The 20574-nt window shown below is 39.7% G+C and overlaps 2 protein-coding genes across 2 annotated transcripts in view; both read left to right on the top strand.

The window, feature by feature from the left end:
* Positions 1-20574, top strand: part of shank3a (SH3 and multiple ankyrin repeat domains 3a) — an 886564-nt gene that overhangs the window by 738621 nt on the left and 127369 nt on the right. The gene's annotated exons all lie outside the window — the stretch shown is intronic.
* LOC109924046 lies at positions 3732-5883 on the top strand. Its single transcript, XM_020524066.2, has 2 exons — positions 3732-4134; positions 4985-5883. The coding sequence occupies exon 2, from the start codon at positions 5101-5103 to the stop codon at positions 5719-5721; it is 621 nt and encodes a 206-aa protein (XP_020379655.2). The 5' UTR covers positions 3732-4134; positions 4985-5100; the 3' UTR covers positions 5722-5883.

Below are 20574 nucleotides of genomic sequence, written 5' to 3'. Positions count from 1 at the left end.
GCAGTTAATAAATCATCCCTTTGGTAAATTTTGTCCATTAACATTCACAATTTGTCCAAACCTTAATCCATATTTGAATCATCAGATTCCAATTCCAAAATCAAAACATATACTTCTTATGCATCTTACAGGAACAAAGTGTTCAGGCCATGTCTTGTTTCCTTGTTTCCTCTTTGGTAAAGAAGTAACCAAACACCACATTGAAACTTCATTCTTCCACAAGTCATGAGGCTCATTTTTAGAAAGCAGAATGGGTAATCATACCCCGAATTTGATTTACTTTTTGATACAACCTTCTCCTATCAATGTTATACATGAGAAAATTAATGTTTCTGAACGAGTCCACACTTTTCATGAGAATTTTATTTCAGTTGACCACACTCCATAAAACTCTCATGCCCCTCTTACTAATTTCCCCTATCTGCACAACCAGTTCATACCCCCCAATTATCTCTTAGCTAATATATCCGTCACCTTTTCCCCCATTCCATTAGATCTCAAGCATCCTTTCAAACCATATTGAATGATAATATTTTTAGTTTATCAGTGAACTTGGTTGCAGATTGGTGTTGAAGATAGATTTTTTTTTCGTGGGCCATGGTTGAAATTCTGTTCAGATTGAGAACATGAAGGTTCCTTTGTTTAAAGACTTTTTGGAACCATATATCAAAATACTGTTGATTTTGCAGATTCTGATGATATGAAGTATAACAATTGACAGCATTCATCCCAGTTTCCAATATGTATCAGTTAGAAAGAATATCAGGGTTGCTGATTTGAAAATGGTAGATTTTGGAAATTGCACAAAGGAAGTTTTGCCCATAGGGTCATAGGGTCATAGAGCCATAGAGCTGTACAGCATGGAAGCAGACCCTTTGGTCCAACTCATCCATGCTGACCAGACATCCTAACTTAATCTAGTCCCATTTGCCAGCATTTGGCCCATGTCCCTCTAAAGTCTTGCTATTCATATACCTATCCAGATGCCTTTTAAATTTTGTAATTGTACCAGCCTCCACCACTTCCACTGGCAATCACTCTATACATGTATACTATGCGTGAAGAAGCTGACTCTTAGGTCCCTTTTAAATCTTTCCCCTCCCACCTGAAACCTATGGTCTCTAGCTTTGACACCCCCAAACAGGGAAAAGACCTTGGCTATTCACCATATCCATGCCCCTCATGATTTTATAAACCTCTATAAGGTCACCCCTCAGCTTCTGACACTCCAGGGAAAATACCCCAGCCTATTCAGCCTCTCCCTATAGATTAAACACTCCAACCCTGGCAACATCCTTGTAAATCTTTTCTGAAGCCTTTCAAGTTTCACAACATCCCTTTCGATTTTTTTCTATAATTGACAAGCCCAAGTGATATGTCAAGACAGGACATTTCCAAAGTTAAAACAAAGGAAGGGATTAGAACAACCCAAAAACTGGTTAGGTAATAATTGGGCTTTAAATGTGCACATTGAAGAAGGAAGAGAAGTTAGAGAAGGGAAGATGTTTGAAAGCTGGCAGTAATAAGAAAGAATTAGTCAAAATAAGAAGTAAAAACTACACACTAATCTAGCATGTCTTCCAAGTTAGGTACAGAATAAAGGTCCTTTTGCTCAATGTTCCCTCTGCCATCTTCCTTTATCCTTACTCCACGTTACATTCTCTACATTTCGTGGTTCACGTGACAATTTTCTGCCTACCCACTCTGACTTTGGTTCTGTAAATTTTCTGCACTGAAACCTGGACTTAAAATTCATATCACATTATCATTTGGGACAGTAGTAGTTGAAATCAAAATGAGAGGTTGTATGAGTATGTCCACAGAGCACAAGACAATGAAGTTACACTGACAAGTGATATAAGTGGACTGAAGACTTATAACCCTACCTCTAATCCATGGTGCATCCAGTAAGTCTCACCCAAATCACTAAAAGTACTGATGCAGATTGATAAGATCTTTAAAAACAAAACACTTGGGTTAATGGGATTGCATTGAAAACCAGAGTTTTATTAAACTTATACAGTACTTTCGTTGGGCCACACTTGGCGAAACTTGCATAGTTCTGGTTTCCATGTTTTAAAAAGAATGTTGTGACATTGTAGAAGGTGCAAAAAAAACTTTTACAGATGATACCAAACTGTGAGGTTATACTGGTCAAGAAAGACTGAGCAAGCTGGAGTTCTCTTACATATAACACTGCAGTGCAAGAACAGGCCCTTTGGCCCACTATGTCTGTGCCACTCAAGATGCCATTCTAAACTTATCCCACATGGTCTGTATCCCTCTATTCCCTATCTATGTGTCTCTTCCAGAAAAGGTAAGAATTAGAGCTGACCTGTTAAAGATCTTTAAGATTGTGAAAGGGTTTGATAGGGCAAACAGGGGGACATGTTCTTGAGGAGACTAAAACTAGGCGCTGCAAATATAAGATAGTCAATAAGCAATTGAGAACTTCTTCAAACAGGGAGCAGTGAGAATATGAAACTCACTACCCTATGAAAGATCTAAAGTGAATGTCTTGATGCATTTAAAAAGCTGGACAAACATGTGAAGGTGAAAAAAAAAGAGAAAATGCCTAAATGAGCTGAGCAAAGTGCACAGGAAGAGGCTTTTGTGGAGTATTATCATGGGTGTAATCAGTTAGGTCAAATGTACTGTATTATAAATTTTGTATAAATCTGTTTACCCTCTCATGTTCAGTTTTATCCTATACTCATGTGAAAGAACATTGGAGGTGATTTACTGGAGACAAATAACTGTGTAGACTCTTTAGTCATGAGTTTACAATGAGAGGTTAATGCAGTTAAATTTCCCTCAGAGCAGAAAAATAGGCTAAGAGTTGGCAAGATGTTTGTTTTATAAGACAGAAAAAGTACTGAAGGAATTGGTATATTTTTGTAATTCCTTATTAGGGTGGCAAAGGTGCTCCGTCAGGGCCCAGGACATGGGGGTATATCAGAGACCATTGATCAAAGCCCCAAGCTCCCTGTGCTCAGGTAGGGGCCATGAGCAGCACCAGGTCCTGTGGCCTCTGTCCCTGAGTCTGTGTAACATATTGCCAGTGGCTCAAGATGATGGTGGTGAAACATCTTCCTGAACCGCTTCAGACTACGTGGTAAAGAAGCTCTCATAATACTCTCGTATTAGGGTTTTCCAACATTTTTATAGAGCAGCCACAAAGGATTGGTGATATGGTCAAGTCAAAATGGTTTGTGCTTTGTTGATGTTCCCATGCATCCTTCTAGTTGCTGGGGTAGGCACTGATTTTGGAAATGCTACCAGTTGATAGTACAGATAGCTATAGTACAGGTGGCTTTGGCAAAGGTCTTTGTATAAGCATGAAGGAAATAGAAGAACCTGCCTACAAGGAGTAAGAACCAATCAAACTTGCTGACTTGTTAATCTACTGGAATAATCAACTGGAGCGTTTTGACTGTTGAAGCACTGAACAAGGAGAGAGATATATGGTAACAGATTAGAATGATGAAAACATGGTGTTATCTATAGACATGAATGATGATTGGAACGATGGGGTTCAGTGTTATTTTTGATCAGTTAAATTTCAAGGCTTTTGGAAAGGTTACTTCTATCCCCAGGTCTGAGTGAGCTTAAAACTAAATTAAACTGTCTAGTCAGATGTAAATATTTCACACTTAACATGTCAGTTAAATTATGAAATCAGCTCACTAAAGCAAGAATAAAAGTTAAAAATGATGGGAGAGTTGCGATCCAGAAGACCGCGGTTTTGGTGAAATGGAGCTTTGTCATTGCTGGTTTACACTGTACAAAAAAAAAATGAAGCATGCATTTTTTTGACACCAAGACTGTGTTAACGACAACAGAGGACCATCAAGAGGCCACTGAGCCGTCACTGACAGGAGAGTTAATAAATTTGAGCAAAAAAAGTGCCCCAAACTGCAAACGGCTGTCGCAAACGAGATAATGAACTTTTAAAAAAAACAAAAAGGGGTTGCGAGGCTAAGCAGCAACACACTAGGAAACGCAAACCAACTGCACAGGACAGCAGGGCACCTAGCGAAATATCTCCCTTGAATCGAGAAACCGCTAGTTCAACTTTCAACCAGCAAGGCACCGATGAGACCGCCACTACGCCAGAGCCCATCACTGAATCTGGTAAGTCATGTAAATAATGTCTGCTGTCTGTTTTAGTTAGAAATAAATAAATACTAACACCATAGCCCTATCCATTAGTCATCGCTAATATGCATGCTAGCAATGATTCCATAGGGTCTTGTAGATCCTTAGATGTAACGCCCCGACTACATAATCGTTTGCTGTGCCTGCAGTAAGTTCTTTGTTAAGTGGCACTTTTATGCTGTCCTGATGGTTCAGTTGTTGAGCACACCTCCTCGTGTGGTACTGAGCCATACAGGCCTGGAAGGTCCCAGGTTTGACCCTTGGTCTGTGCTGAGTTAGCTGATCTCAGCCAGGGGCAGCTAGGGGGAGCTGGGGGTGGAGGGCACTATGATTGGCCTTAGTGTCCCTGGTCTAGGGAGGGATTTAAAAAAGACAAAAATCAGCCATGGTTCCCACTCCTGATCGACATTCAGTGACTCCTGCTAGGCAGTGTGTGCGTGTGTGTGTCTGTGTATGTCTGTATGTGTGTGTGTGTGTGCATGTGTGTGTGTGCGCACGCGTGCGTGCATGTGTGGATGTGGGGCTGAGGACAGATTTGGGCTTGACTATGATATTTCTTTTGGTCAGATTGCCTACCAAATCTTACAGCCTAGACTTGCGTGTGGAAGATAGTTTGGTGGGCAGGTGGCCAAAGGGATAATGGTGCCCATTGGACCGCTGCCTGGCTGGAGTCACTGCTTTCAGGAGAGGAGTGGAGAGGGAAACAGAATTGGAGAAGCGTCAGTGGTACTCTGTCGTCTGCAACAGTCTGATTGTGAAAACAAAATCTCAACTTGCTACGTAACCCCAAACCAAACATTAAAAGCAACCTCTTATGTCTTCACAGATGAGTCTCTCACATCAACCAGCACTGAGTCACTTGAAGGACTCATCAACATTTTCAAAGATGACGATGCTTCTGAGGAAAACGATGATAAGTCTGACCGTGAGGAAAGTGCCACAATGCCACAAGACCCAGAATCAGAACACCACACCTCAGGCTGTACTGTGGAATGGCAGGAGGACCTGACTCCTGTGGCTGGAGCTTCCAAGGGACCTCTCCTGGATTGTACAATGCAAGCCGGAGGGTCCACCGCGGAAGATCAAGGGACACGCCAGCCACAGTTGAGAGATGCTGTCCCTGAAGCACCTCCTGCACACACCCAACAGATGCTGGAACAGACCATTCACCTCCTTCATGAGGCAGTGCAGAACTTCCACATCACTGTGCAGACTGGATATACCCAGATGCACAGTGACATGACAAGATCGCATACTATAATGCAGTTTGGTTGGGCACAATTCACAGAGCAAGTTGGCTGTCTGGTCAGCCTGCTCAGGACCCTGGTGCGAGACCACCAGGCCTCTACCCCTCAGCTCCGTGATGTTGCTGTTCAAAGCTCTCTCAAGTCCCCTGAAGCCCAGTCGACTGGGGTGGTGCTGCCAGCAGCATCCTCTCCTGTGACTGAAGTACTGCCAAATGCACAGTGCAACCCAGTGGGAGACCACTTGAATGATGGATCCTCCCAAAGCTCAGCCACCTGTCCTGTAAATAGAACACATGTACATAGTTTTAATATATAATCATGTAAATAATTCAACTGCATTGACACAGTTTGGGTTCCACCATTGTTAAGTTTGCACATCTTTTACATCAGTCAACCAGACTACCTCAACACGACCAATTGAAAAGAAGTGCTCTGTAACTTTGTTTTAATTTGTACATTCATCTACACAGCTACTTATTGGAGGCATCTATGCTGTTTTGTTGGAACAGTCGACAAATGTTAGTTCATTATTTGTACTGTTCATCAAACCATTTGACTAAACAGTTTCTATTTCATCACTTCTTTGTCTGGTGTCTTCTTTTCTCTTCCATACCTGTATATAAGATAATACTGACTCTGCTCCTCCCAAATGTGTATCATAACTAGTTTCCCATGCCTGGTAACAAACTGGCGATTCTACATTGTCCAGTCTCTATCACTTTAAATAAAGAAAAGTACTGCCGATACTGGAGATCTGAAATAAAGGCAGAAAGCGCTGGATAAGCTCAGTATACCTGGCAGCATCAGTGAAGAGAGAAACAGAATTAATATTTCAAGTCTGATATGACGCTTCTGCTGCCAAAAAAGTTGTACCAGGCTTGAAATATTAACTTTGGTTCTCTTTCTAAAGCAGCTGCCAGACCTGCCGAGTTTCTCCTGCACTGTCTGTTTTCATTTCTGTCACTTTAAACTTGCTTTATAAAGTATGGTTCTTAAAACTGCAGAGAACAGTAACAGTGTACTAACTATTATTTTGTAATACATTATCTTTACTCCTAAAGTCCATACTCCGTTTAACATCTTTTCCATCTATAGCAGACAGCATTTTTTCAGTACTGCACCAGCATTTCAACATTTAAATCTTACGTTGGATCTGAACCCACAAATTTGCCCTTACACTTTCTCCCAAGGCGTACATCTCACTATTTCTAGATTATGCCTGTAGACCCCTTGATGTTTTATCTTGTGGGTCTCTAGGGATCTCCTGACATCAATATCTTCATACTCCAATCTTCAAATTCAAAGCAAGTTGAATTTGTTGTGGAACAAAAATAAATAAGAATAGTATTTTAAGTATTATTTTGTAGCCATTTTGTACCACCAATGTTCCACATACAGTAATTAGATAATTGAATTGTCAATCTGTTTTTGAGGTGCTAATTGAGATATAAATGTTGGCCAGGACACCAGAAGAATACATTACTGTTGTTCAACCAATGTCAAAAGATTTTGGATTGGGGACCAGAATGGTTCATCGTGTTTATTCAGGCTTTTTACAGTCAGTTCTAAGCACATTCACCATGTTCTCGGCATAACTCTGTATGTTCCTCTGCTTCTAATATTTATCCACTTTCACCTCTCCACTTTTGTCTCGATCTCACCCTTTCCCTTTCAGCTGTAACAAGCATAAAGACATTTCACTATTGTATCACTTAACCTCTAAGTTCCATATTTAAATTGATAACCTCTTATTAGTGAGTCCATAGCCAAAGGAAATATTCATGCCCTGTTCACACTATCAAAAATTTTAATGATATTAAAATTGCTTCATGATTTTAAAGATCTTCCATTAATTTTCAAAATTTACAGATGACACAGAACTTCAAAGTGTTGTGAATTATGATGTGATTCGTGATGAACTTTAAGAGGACAGATAGGTCAATGGACGAGTGATACAAGAAATTTTATGTAGAAAAGTAAGAAGGGATTCATTTGAGTGGAAAGGACAAACAGAGGCACCATGAACAAAAGATCACAATTCTGCTGGGGGTATAGAGACATGGAGGTATATCCACACAAATCATCGAAGATGGCAGGACACATTGAGAATGTGATTGATAAGTCATACAGGACCTTGGGTTTTCAAAATCATGAGGGGCCTGAACAGAGTCAATAGGAAGAAAGTAAGTGTTCCCTTTGGCAGCAAGATCAAGAAACTGAGGAAACTGATTTAAGGTGATTGGCAAAGGAAACAATGGCAACAAAGATAAAAAAAACCTGCAGGGTTAAAGGGAAAAGACACAGAGAATGGAACTAGATGAAATGATACTGTAGACAGCCAGCATGGACATGATAGATAAAGTGGCTTCCTTCTAAGCTGTAACTATTCTGTGATTCTATATAGCTCCTCTTGGCCCTCTCTGTTACACTAGAAATGGTCTCAGTTTCTCAAATTTCTCCTCATAAATACACTTTTCTCATCTCTGGTAGCATCCTGGTGAATCTATGTGCACGCAGTCTATGGTGTTAATATTCTTCCTATAACCTGGTACTCAGAATGATGTACAATACTTTGACTGCAGTGTAGTCATTGCTTTATACAATTGCACCTTTACACTTAAACTCCATATTCAGCCTAACAGATTATCCAACTCTGCATGTTCTCTCAACTCTGCACTGGAATTCCAACTTGGATTTCTTGCTCAAATCCTAGAAAGGGGCTCAAATCCACCAATTTGCCCTTACATTTTCTCTCCAGTTTGATTTTCTATAGAAGATAACATCTCCAACCAAGAGACCAAATAGACAACTTATTACACACAACTTATTGTAGTTGCCTCCTTTTCCAATCTTATCATTCACTTTTCCTTTTTATTGTTGTTGTACTTCCTATAAATGTCATAGCCCTATAAGTTTATTTCCACTCCTGTCCAGTTTGTAGACATTTTTTGTTGAAGCAATTATCATCTTCTTGTGAAGTAATTGCTTCTTAGCTTCCACATATTCCGTACTCTAAGTTTTGCAATACATGGATGTTAGAACTTTTAGTATTCTAACACTACTCCCTTTTGCCTTTTTCATTCTTGCATAGGGTGTGGGCTTTACTAATGGGGCCAACGTTTATTGCCCTTGAGAAGCTGCCTTTTTCAACTGGTGTAGTCAGTGATAGAGGTACTTCCACAGTACAGCTAGGAAGGAGTTCCAGGATTTTCACCAAGTGACAGTGAAAGAATGGTAATATGGTTCCAAGTTAGAATGGTGTGTGGCTTAGAGGGGAACATGCAGATGATGGTGTTTCCGTGCATCTGCTGCTCTTATTCTTCTAGGTAGTAGACTTTGAGGATTTGAAGGGTGCTGTCAAAGAAGCTTTGATGAGCGGTTTCGGTGCATCTTATACAACTGTACATTAACAGTGAAATAAGTGAATGTTTAAGGTGACAGATTGAGATGCCAATTAATCAGAAATTGCTGGAGAATCTCAACACGTCCGGCAGCATCTGTGGAAAGAACGCACAGTTAGCATTTTGGGTCCAGTGATCCTTCTTCAGACTTGATTGATTGTAGCTAGGAAAAGGTAGTATTTATGCTGAAGTGGAGTGGGGAGGAAGAAGGAGGGGAAGGGAATGAATAATAGGTGGAGATGGAGGCCAGAGGGAGAGAGAGAACAGCAATTGGGCATACAAAGGATTGGACGCCGGTGAGCCGGTGAGAAAGAAAAACTGCTAATGGGGACCATCAGTGGGTGAAAATCGGTTGGCTGTGATGAAAGCAGCTCATGTGATGACAAGGCCTGGGCTGTGGGGTAGATAAACAGCGTGGAAGAAGGTGCCCACGCCCTAAAATTATTGAACTCAATATTGAGCCCTGAAGGCTGCAGAGTTCCCAAGCTATCCACTTCTTCCTGGAAAAAACACCTGAACTGTCTCCATTCACCACCCTCTGCCACTTGGCTGAGCTTGTCCTCACTTTGAACAACTTCTCCTTTAACTCCTGGAACTTTCGAGGCAAATGGAGGGTATTCCATGTCATTCCTGTCGAGTGCTTTTTAGATGGTGGACAAGCATTGGGAATACTGGAGGTATGTTACTTACCGCAGAATTCCCAGCCTCTGACCTGCTTTGTAGCAACAGTATTTATGTAGTCCACCCAGATTGGTTTCTAGTTAATAGCAATCTCCAGGGTATTGATTGTGAGGGATTTAGTGGTGGCAACATAAATGAATGTCAAGGGAAGATAGTTAATACTCTCTCGTTTGTTGCCTGGCATTTGGATAATGCAAATGTTTTTTGCCACATAAGAATCCATTCTGCCCAGGCTAACATCACATCTTTTTAAACTTATAGCTGGCACCCTTCCCTGATCAAAACATTTAGTAATCTTACTTCTACGTCAGCTTTTCACAATTATAATTAATATGCCCATATTTTATATATATATATAAAATGGAAACATGTCTATGAAAACATATTACACTCTAATTGCACCTTATCCCCAGGGATGGCACTGTGGGGCCTATCTCCCAGTTCCTCAAGCTGTACTGGAGAGAAACTTTTCTTTAAGCCAGCCCAACTTCCCAAATTGCTCTACATTTTGCCGTGAAATTTTAAATGATACTTTTGACGCTCGGGATGAGAGGGTTTTCAGCAACAGTTCAATAGGTAGTATTTTCGCTTCATCGTCAGATAGTTGTGTTCCAGTTCTCAGTCCAGAGACAGAAGTCTAGACTGATACTCCATGTGCAGTACTGAGGAGATCCTATGCTGATGGAGGTGCCATCTGGCAGATGAGATGTTAAACCCATTCTTATCAGTTCTTTCAGGTGTAAGTAGAAGATTCCATGGCATGGTTTCAAAGGATATGAAATCATCCATAATATTCTGGCCAATATTTGTCCTTCAGTCAACATCACAAAACAGATTATAGGGTTACTACTATTTGTGGGATCTCACAGTGTACAATTGCTTGCATCATTTTCTACATTACAACAGTGAAGTACTTCAAAAGTACTTCATTAGTTGTCACATTCTTTGGAATGTTCTGGTGTTGTGAAAGGCAATTTATCAATGTACATTTTCTTTCTATGAAGACAGATTAAGCAGAATAGGACTAAATTCTCTGGTGTTCAAAAGCTTGAGAGTGATCTCATACAAACATGCAGCATTTTTAGAGGGTTTGACAGTTGAAATTGAAAGGTGCTTTCCCTCTCTGTACTGTCTAGAACTAGGAGCCATAATTTCAAGATAAGTGGTCAGCCATTTAAGAGTGAAACATTTCATTGGAATCTTCTTTGTCAGAGAGCAAATCATTGAGTGCTTTCAAGACAAGTCATGGAAACATTTTTAGAGATTAAGGGAATCAAAGAATATGGAGATAGAGTGAGCAAGTAAGAAAGAGATATGTGATCAGATATGATCAAATTGAACGGCAGTTCAAGCTTGAAGAGAATCCTGCTCCACACTCCTGTGTTCTTACATAAAAACATACAAAAAAACAAATAAACGGCATGTTTTCAAAATTGAAATTGAACTATAGTTTCAGGTCTGAACCCAGTGATTTCTTGTGCTTTACACCCATTTTACACCAAGGTCCACTTGGTCTTGATTGCCCTTAAGTGACGCCAACAAAATGTAACTAGTAAAGTTGCTTCCATGATGACAGGGTCAGTGATGTCACTGAACATCTGCACAGTAGGAGGGTGAACAGCCAAAGATGATGGTTCAGTGGTCAGTACAAATTACATTGGCAGAAAGAAGAATTCTTCAAGGAGTCTTCAGTCAAGCTAGGAACGACAATAGCTAGAAACACCTCAAAGACATTAATTTCTGATTACTCCTGGTGTCACACATTAGTGAGTATAGAGATGGGAGAACAAAATGGATGAACAGAAGACTATGCATCTGGAGAGATGATGCAGCAGGACAACTTCAGATTCCAGACACTGGGCTCAAATCTGGTGTTGCAAAGTTGGGTAGAGTATTCTTGAATTGGAAATCAGGAAGTTAGAATGGTTGGTAAAAAAAATTATATTGGGGAAAAAGAATGCCTGGTCCCTTTAAGAGGTAAAGTGCTCTTAAGCTTAGAGTCAAACGGAAAAGGTGTCTGTAAGCAGCTGGGAAATAGTACAGAGAGTTCTAAAATTGTAACGTATTCATTGGCTGTGCGAGTAGAAACCTCAGACTTGTTTTGACAACGAGTCTGAATTTGGCCAATTAATTTAAAACAAGCACCTAGATACAGCAAGCCAATTGAATTTATATCTGATCATGTTGACAACATCAAACCAATCCTACATAAGAAATATTATGTCATTATGGGTATAAAGATGAGGACATTTGGAAAATCAGGAGAGACCCAACTGCCATTTGAGGGGAGAGCCAAACTTCAGCTGCTGTGAAAGCAAGTTCATGATACAAACGTGGTTTTCAAATATAATTATTGAGCTCTCTGAAAAGACCCACCAAAGGTATCATGGCATTTTAGCTCAAAGTCCTCACTGAAAAAATTAAAGAGAACATCCAAGACAGCACAGTCATCGGAAGAAACGCGTTTGTGACAGACGATCAATGGAAAAGACGGAACTTTCCGGAAGACACATTCTATGCAAACTTGGAGAGATTAAGTTTTAATTTATTGTTGTCTTATTAACTGGGTTTATTTGAGTGGCACTTGTGTTTATTTGAACAGCATTCCCATAGAATTTAATTCAGTTAGGAAGCAGTTAGTAGTCTAGGGAGGAATTGTTGGTTTGTTAGTAATCTTGTTAATTTGTTCATTGTAAGGGTTAAATAAATAGATTGTTTCTTGTTATTTGTATAGTGGAGATCAAGGATGGTCTTTTAAGAACTGTTAACAGATAACGAGGAGAAAGGCGAGCTTCTCTCGGTGTTCTGTCATAACAGATTGGGGCTTGTGTTTTAGTTCAATGATCAGAGGTGTTCAGCTATTCCCCCTTCTGTAACAAATTGGAGGCTCGTCCGGGATCTGGATCATTTTAGACAGATCGAGTTCAGGATCTGGTCAGTTCGTGTACAGGATATGAATGGATTTGGACAGATTTAAACAGACTTGGGGATTAGTATCATACATCTTTAAATAAAACTCAGGTCAGAGAAAGCTGTTTAATTTCAGTTACGTGTGGTAGGTTAAATTAAATGTGAGGGAAATGGCTCTTAACATTTCTAAAGAGGTTCTGGGATTTGAAGATGCTTCCCAAATTTGCCCCGAAAGTTTAGAAAGACAAAGAAAGGATATACTTTTAGAATTTAGCAAACAGGTTAGAATTGGTTTTAACAAGGGGTAAAAGGAAAGCTGAAATTGTAATGGAGTTGGTCAAGCATTTAGGTGTATCAGAGAAACAGGCATGTGCAATGGAATTAGAAAAAATTAAATTGCAAATGAGACAACAGAGGTTAGAAGATAAAGAAAGAGACAGAAGGGAAGAGAGGAAAGACATAAAGAAAAAGAGAGACAGTTTGAACTTCAGAAGTTATCAATGAGACAGGAAAGTCAATTTAAAAGGATGGAAATGAAAGCAGAAGATAGGCTTAGTGAGGAGGAGAGCGATGATGAGCAAACTCATTGTAGCTAAAGTCCTGATAGAGATATATACAAATATGTCAAAATATTACCAAAATTCAATGAAAAAGATGTAGAAAATTTTTTACTTCATTTGAGAGACTGGTTAGGCAGATGAATTGGCCAGAGACTATGTGGGTAATGTTAATTCAGCAGGGCTAGTGAGGGGTTTGCAGTGTTATCAGATGAGGTGTCAAGAGAGCATGAACAGGTTTAACAGGCAATTTGGAGTGCCTACAAATTGGTAGCAGAAGCATATAGACAACGGTTCAGAAATATAAAGGAGTAACCAGGTCAGAGTTATATCAAGTTTGACAGAATTAAATAGAGCAACTTCAGTAGATGAGGGGGAGCATTAAAGATACAAAAGACATGAGGATCTTAGAGAAATTATTCTGCTGGAGGAGTTTAAAAACACACTTCCAGAGATGGTAAGAACTCATATTGAAGAACAGAAAGAAGAACTGCAGAGATGGCAGATGAATATGTACTCGTACATAAATCAAAATTTAGCTTACGACAGCAATTTCATTCCGTGAAGGATAGAAATTGGGAAAAAGGGAGATCCTTCAATGAAAAACAAAAGTAGATCATACTGGGAGCAGTTTACCACAGGTGGGAAAAAAAAACCCAAGAGGGTGAAGAGGACACACAAAGTCACAGTGCCAGTGGTTGAAGAAAGGCACTGGGAAAAGGGATGTGGTAAAAGAGACTAAACCAGTGGGATTAGTTAAGGTAGTGAAGGAAATCACAGAAAAAGGAGTCGAGGAGCTGCAGGAGAGTGCACAACCTAGTCATGTGCTGGATAGTGAGACAGTGCCCAATCTCTACAAAGTCTTCACCTCTGTGGGTAAGGTTCACTCAGTCAGAACAGGGGGAGAAGGTAAAGATGGTACAATATTGAGAGAGCTGGTCAGTCTCTAATAGTAAGCGATGTAAGTATTTGCACTCCTTCTGAAATATTACCAGAGAGAGTGGTAATCTGCAGAATAGATAGACAGAGATTTAGCATTCTCCTATGTAAGATCAGGTCGGAAAGTCCAATCAAGACTGAAAGGGCGTCAATTCCAGGAATACAGTTTGTTCTTGGAAACAATCCAGCAGGATCAAAATGGAGAAGCCGAAGTAAAACCAGGAAACTGAGGATTTAAAAGAAAAATACCCTGGAATTTTTCCAGACTATGTGGTGACAAGATCCCACAGTCAAAAGTTAAAGCAAGAGGGGAAAATCAAAGGGAAAGATGAAGAAGTTGAGATCCAGTTAGCTGACACTCTGTTTGACGAAATGGTACAGCAAGTACCTAAGCAAGTAGAGGATCAGGCAGAGGTGTTTAGTTCTGAAAAGATTATTGATGTTACAACAAAAAGATGAGACAATAAAAGATCTACATCATAATGCCTACTCAGAAAAGGAATCCGAATATATTCCTGAGTGTTATTATCTTAAGGATAGAATGGAGGCCTCAGAAGTTTAGTGCAGAGTAGAAATGGGCAGGAGTACACCAGATTGCATCACCGGTAGCTTACAGATAGGAAGTATTGCTGGTAGCACACTATTTACTGGTAGGAGGTCATTTAGGAGTGAAGAAGATTCAGGTTAAGATACAAAAGCACTTCTATTGGCCTGGATAGCATAAGGATGTAGTTGAATTTTGCCGTACCTGTCATACATGTCAAATGGTAGAAAAGCCACAGGAAGTAATAAAACTAGCACCTTTGGAAAGGGAATCAGAGAAAAAGGTATTAGTCACTGACACTCAGAGTGCGGAGTCAGAATCTAAGTCATCTGATTTTGATGAGCCTCACAGTAAGTTAAATAATGAGGCAGTCCTTAGAGTATGAGATAGAATAGTGAGCTATCTGTCTCAGGAACACAAGACTGAATTGAAAGGTTTGTTGCAGAAATATGAGGACATATGTGGGAATAGAATGGGGAGGACTAATACAATAATACATGAGGTTGGAGTAGGGAATGCTGTTTTGATATAGCAACACCCCTACAGGGTCAATCCTCTTAAAGCCGCACAGGTACAGAAGGAATTGGAAGCGATGCTCTAAGAAGACGTCATCAAGCTGAATCAAAATGAGTGGAGTTCGCCAATCGTGTTGATTCTGAAGCCTGATGGTGCTCAACAGTTCTGTGTGGATTATCGGAAGGTCAACGCCGTAACTAAATCTGACTCATATCCAATTCCAAGGCTGGAAGACTGTGTGGAAAAAGTTGGACAAGTTGGACTTACGCCGTGGTTACTGGCAAGGAATGTCAGAGAGAGTGAAGAAAGTTTCTGTGTTTGTATAATGGGCTGTATCAATTTAAAGTAATGCCCTTTGATATGAAGAACGCACCAGCCACGTTTCAAAGACTTATGAACAGAGTTGTGGCAGGATTGACTAATTGTGCTGTCTATATAGATGACTTGGTCATCCTTAGCCATTCATGGAAAGATCACATGGTGCATTTGACAGAGCTCTTTGAAAGACTATGACTGGCAAAACTGGTTATAAACTTAGCAAAATGTGAATTTGTGAAGGCAGAAGTGATGTTCCTGAGACATAACATTGGACATGGAAAGATGACCCCAAGGATCGCAAAGACAAAGGCCATCGACAAATTTCCCAGACGATCCTCAAAGAAAGAGATGCTTTGATTTTTGGGACTGAGTGGGTTCTACCGGAAGTTTGAGCTGAACTTTAGTAGCATGGTGGCACTGCTGAAGGATTAGCTAAAGAAGAACACAAAATTTCAGTGGACAGAACAATTAGAGGCATTTGAGAATTTAAAAGCTGTGTTACCATAGCACCAGTTTTAGCCACACCAAATTTCTTGAAACCCTTTAAAGTTGTTATCGGTGCCAGGGATGTAGGGGTTGGAGCTGTGTTAATGCAGGAGGATGGTGGCGGAATTGAAAGGCCAATTGGTTATTTTTGAAAGAAACTCAATATTCATCAGAGAAAATACTCCACCATTGAAAAAGTGTTATTGAGTTCAGTACTGGCCCGACAACATTTTAATGTTTATGTTACAATGTTTGGAAATGGTTGTGGATACAGACCACAACCTTCTCATCTTTTTGAAAAGATTTAAGGACAAAAATATGAGACTATTTCGATGGAGCCTTATGTTACAAGCTTTTAGTTTACGAAGTGTACATTATGCGGGTCTTAAAAATGTTATTGCAGATGCGTTATCACAGGCTTAAAAGAAAATTGGTAGATAAGACAGAACCGGTACGGTCCAATGTTATATATATGCCGAATTAGTATGAAATGTGTAATATTAGATTACTGTCCTCTGTATTTCGTGACAATGATATTTAGACTTAGAAAAAAAAATGAAGCCATTACTTCACAATGATGGTTCATTTTTTTTTAAGGAGGGAGATGTTGCAAAGTTGGGTAGAATATTCATGAATTCGAAATCAGGAAGTTAGAATGGTTGGTAAATAAAAACGATAATGGGGAAAAAGAGGTAAAGTGCTTTTAAGCTTAGAGTTAAACGGAAAAGGTTTCTGTAAAAGCTGGGAAATAGTACAGAGAGTTCTACAATTGCTACATGTATCATTGGCTGTGTGAGTAGAAACCTCAGACTTGTGTTGATGAGTTTGAATTTGGCCAATTAATTTAAAACAAGCACCTAGATACAGAAAGCCAACTGAATTTAAATCTGATGGTGTTGAAAACATCAAACCAATCCTACATAAGAAATATGATTATGTCATTACGGGTATAAAGATGAGGGCATTTGGAAAATCAGGAGAGAGCCAGCTGCCATCTGAGGGGAGAGCTAAACTTCAGCTGCTGTGAAAGCAAGTCCACGATCTGAGATATAAACGTGGTTTTCAAATATAATTGTTGAGCTCTCTGAAAAGACCCATCAAAGGTACCATGGCATTTTAGCTCAAAGTTCTCACTGAAGAAATTAAACAGAAGAACATCCAAGGTACCACAGTCATCAGAAGAAAGGCGTTTGTGACAGATGATCAATGGAAAAGAAGGAACTTTCCGGAACACATTCTATGCGAACTTGGACAGATTAAGTTTTAATTTATTGTTGTCTTATTAATTGGATTTATATAAGTGGGACTTGTGTTTATTTGAACAGCATTCCCGTAGAATTTAATTCAGTTAGAAGTAGTTAGTAGTCTAGGGAGGAATTGACAGGTTGTTAGTAATTCTGTTAATTTGTTCATTGTTAGGGTTAAATAAAAAGATTGTTTCTTGTTATTTGTAAAGTGGAGATCAAGGATTGTTTTTGTTTTGACAACTTTTATCAGATTATGAGGGGAAACGCAAGCTTTTCTAGATGTTCCGGGGGTAATTATTAGAGGGGAACTCCAACTCCCGTCATAACAAGGGCTGGTGTTTTCTAACATCATAGAATCCCTACAATGTGGAAACAGGCCATTCAGCCCAACAAGTCCACACTGCCCTCTGAAGAGCATCCCAGACAGACCCAGCCCCTACCCTATCCTTGTAACCTGGCATTTCTTGTGGCTAATGCACCTAACCTGCACATCCCTAAACTATGGGCAGTTTAGCATAGTCAATCCACCTAACTTGCACAGCTTCAGACTGTGGGAGGAAGCCAGAGCAACCGGCAGAAACCCACACAGACACAGGGAGAACATGCAAACTCCACTCAGTCGGCTGTGGTTGGAATCGAACCCAGGTCCACAGCGCTGTGAGGTAGCAGTGCTAACCATTGAGCTGCCATGCCACTGAATACCCTTGCATCCAGGAATGTTTAGTGCCCAGTCTTGCAATTTATTTTGGAAAAGGTCTCTGTTATTACCATAATATTCTAGTTTTAGTTTAATTATCAGAGGCGTTCGGCTATTCCCCCTCCATAACACTGGCAAGGTGGGATGTACATACATGCTAGACAGGATACAATGGTGTGGCAAGCCCATTGACCCCATTGGACAGTTTGGTACCGTTTTGGGGGAAGACTTAAACTATCTTGACAGAGGATAGGAACCAGGATGTGGTAGAAGAGACGAAGGTGAACATATGATTTGAGCGACAGAAAATAAAAACTGCAGTTTAAATTAGGATCAGAGAGCAAGAATGAACATTGTAAGATCTTTATTAGCTATACAGTAATTCTGTGTAAATGCATGAAGCCTCCTAAATATAGATAGCAATGGGGAAATAGAATATTATGGTCATAACAGAGACCTTTTCCAAAATAAACTGCAAGACTGGGCACTAAATAATCCTGGCTGCAAGGGTATTAAGGAGAACACAGGGAAGGGAAAAGTGTTAAGGTGACTGAAGTTAATAAGGGATAATAAAGGTATTATAGGCCACTAACAAGTGGTAAAGGTGTAGAGGAGGATACCTTCCAGGAAACTACAGAGAAGTGTTAAAACAATGGAGCAGTGATAATGGGGAACTTGAATTATCCTAATATAGACTGGAATAATGATCAAGGAATGCAATCATAAGATCGTACAATGCTTACTGCACTGAAAGTAAGCCATTTGGCCTGTCATGTCTATGCCAGCTCTCTGCAAGAGCAACTCAGCTAGTCCCACTCTCCTGGCATTTTCTTTTAGCTCTGCATGCTGTGATTTTTAATGTAAAGTATACACAGGGACGTGTTTCTGAAGTGTGTTCAGAAAAATTCTGTTAATTAATACATTACTGGCCAAAACAATAAGCATTCCTATATCTGGTTCTGGGGAATTAGGTGGATCAAGTGTTAGTAGGAAATAATTTAGGGAACAGTGATCATAGTTTCATAAGGTTTAGGTTGGCATTAGTGGAAAAAAATCAAGGAGCAACCCAGAGTAAAATTAATTAGTATGAGAAATGACCAGTTTCTATGGGGTAAGAAAATAGGAACAACAGTAGGCTGTTCAGCCTTTTGAGCCTGCTTTGCATTCAAATATGATCATGACTGATCATCCTCTTCAGACCCTGTTCCTGTTTTCACCTCATATCCTTGATCCCTTTATCTCTAAAAACTATATTGAACTCCTTGAAAAGTGGGAATGAATCTTTCCCAGGTAACTTGGATTAAAATACTGACAGACAAAACTGGAATGGGACAATGGTCTGCCATCAAAGTGATGATACTATGGACTCGACCAAATTACACTCCCACACAGTGAAATGGCAGGGTAACCAAAGCCAGAGTTTCCTGAATGATGGAACAAGATACAGAGTAAGATGAAGCAGTAGATGGGTATGTATGACAGATATCAAGCTGATAATGCAGACAAGAACCAAGCTGAATGTTAGAAAATGTAATGGGAACAATGGGGAAGGAAATAAGAAGGGAAAAGAGAAAGCAAAGAGACCGGCTGCACAAAAGAGAATCCAAACTCTTTTATGGACATATATTGCAAAAAATTAGCTAAAGGAAGGAATGTTTAATTAGGGACTAAAAGGGGATCTACAAATGGATACAAAGGGTATGTCTGAAGTACTAAATGAGTACTTTGCATTTACATTGCAATTACAATGAAGTAATGAAGATGCTGCAAAATATATATTGAAAGAGGAAGTAGTTGAGATACTACATGTGCAAAAATCTGATAAAGGTGAGGCATTAAAAAGGGTGGCTGTATTTTAAAGGTAAATCTCCAGGTCTAAATGGGAGGCATAGTTGATGCTGAGGGAAGATGGAAAATGTCAGCATGTGGCCAATAATCTTCCAGACTTCCTGTCATTAGAGGGTGGGGCAAGAGGAATGGAGAACTGGAAGTGTTGCATCCTTGTTCATAAAAGTCTACAGACTTTACACGGTAAATACAGCAACCACAGACAAGTAGTGGGACAAAATTAACAGGCATGTGGACAAATATAGACTAATGAAGGAAAAGCAGCACAGATTTGTTGAGGGAAAAAGTTTAACCAACTCGATTGAGTTTTTGATAAGGTAACAGAGAATTGATGAGGGTAATGCAGTGATGTTGTACACATGGAATTCCAAAAATGTTTGATAACGTGCCACATATTAGACTTGTCAGCAGAATTAAGGTATATAGAATAAAATGGACAGTGACAGCATGGATACAAATTTGGAAATTGACATGAAACATAGTGTTGTGGAGAGCAATTGTTTCACAGACTGGAGGAAGGAACATGATGGGGATCTTTAGGGGTCGGTAGCAGGACTGCAGCTTCTCTTGATATGCACTGAAAACCTAGACAGGAGTATAAAGGAAAAATTTCACAATCTACCGATGACACAAAGCTTGGAAGAATTGTGAATTGTGCAGCGGATAGGGAAAAAAATTAAACAGAATATAGATAGATATGTGGAATGGATAGACCGTTGGCAAGTTCAGTTTAATATAGAGAAACGTAAAGAGATACAGTTTGGTAGGAAGAGCAAAAAGAGTCACTTTAGAAAGATTGTGAAGACTATAGAAATGATGCAATAGGGATTTACAACAATGGTTCCTTGGATTAGGGACTTCATTTGTATGGATAGTTTGGAGAATCTGGGATTCTCCTCAGAAAAGAAATGGTTTAGGAGATTTAATGGAGGTGTTGAAACTGAGCGTTCTGGACAGAGTAGATAAAATATAACTGTTCCCATTGATAGAAGGGTCAAAAACCAGAGAACGTGGATTTAAGGAAA

The sequence above is a fragment of the Rhincodon typus genome, chromosome 22, assembly GCF_021869965.1.
Source record: "Rhincodon typus isolate 14 chromosome 22, sRhiTyp1.1, whole genome shotgun sequence".
Taxonomy (NCBI): domain Eukaryota; kingdom Metazoa; phylum Chordata; class Chondrichthyes; order Orectolobiformes; family Rhincodontidae; genus Rhincodon; species Rhincodon typus.
This window is presented reverse-complemented; position numbering and strand designations above follow the sequence as displayed.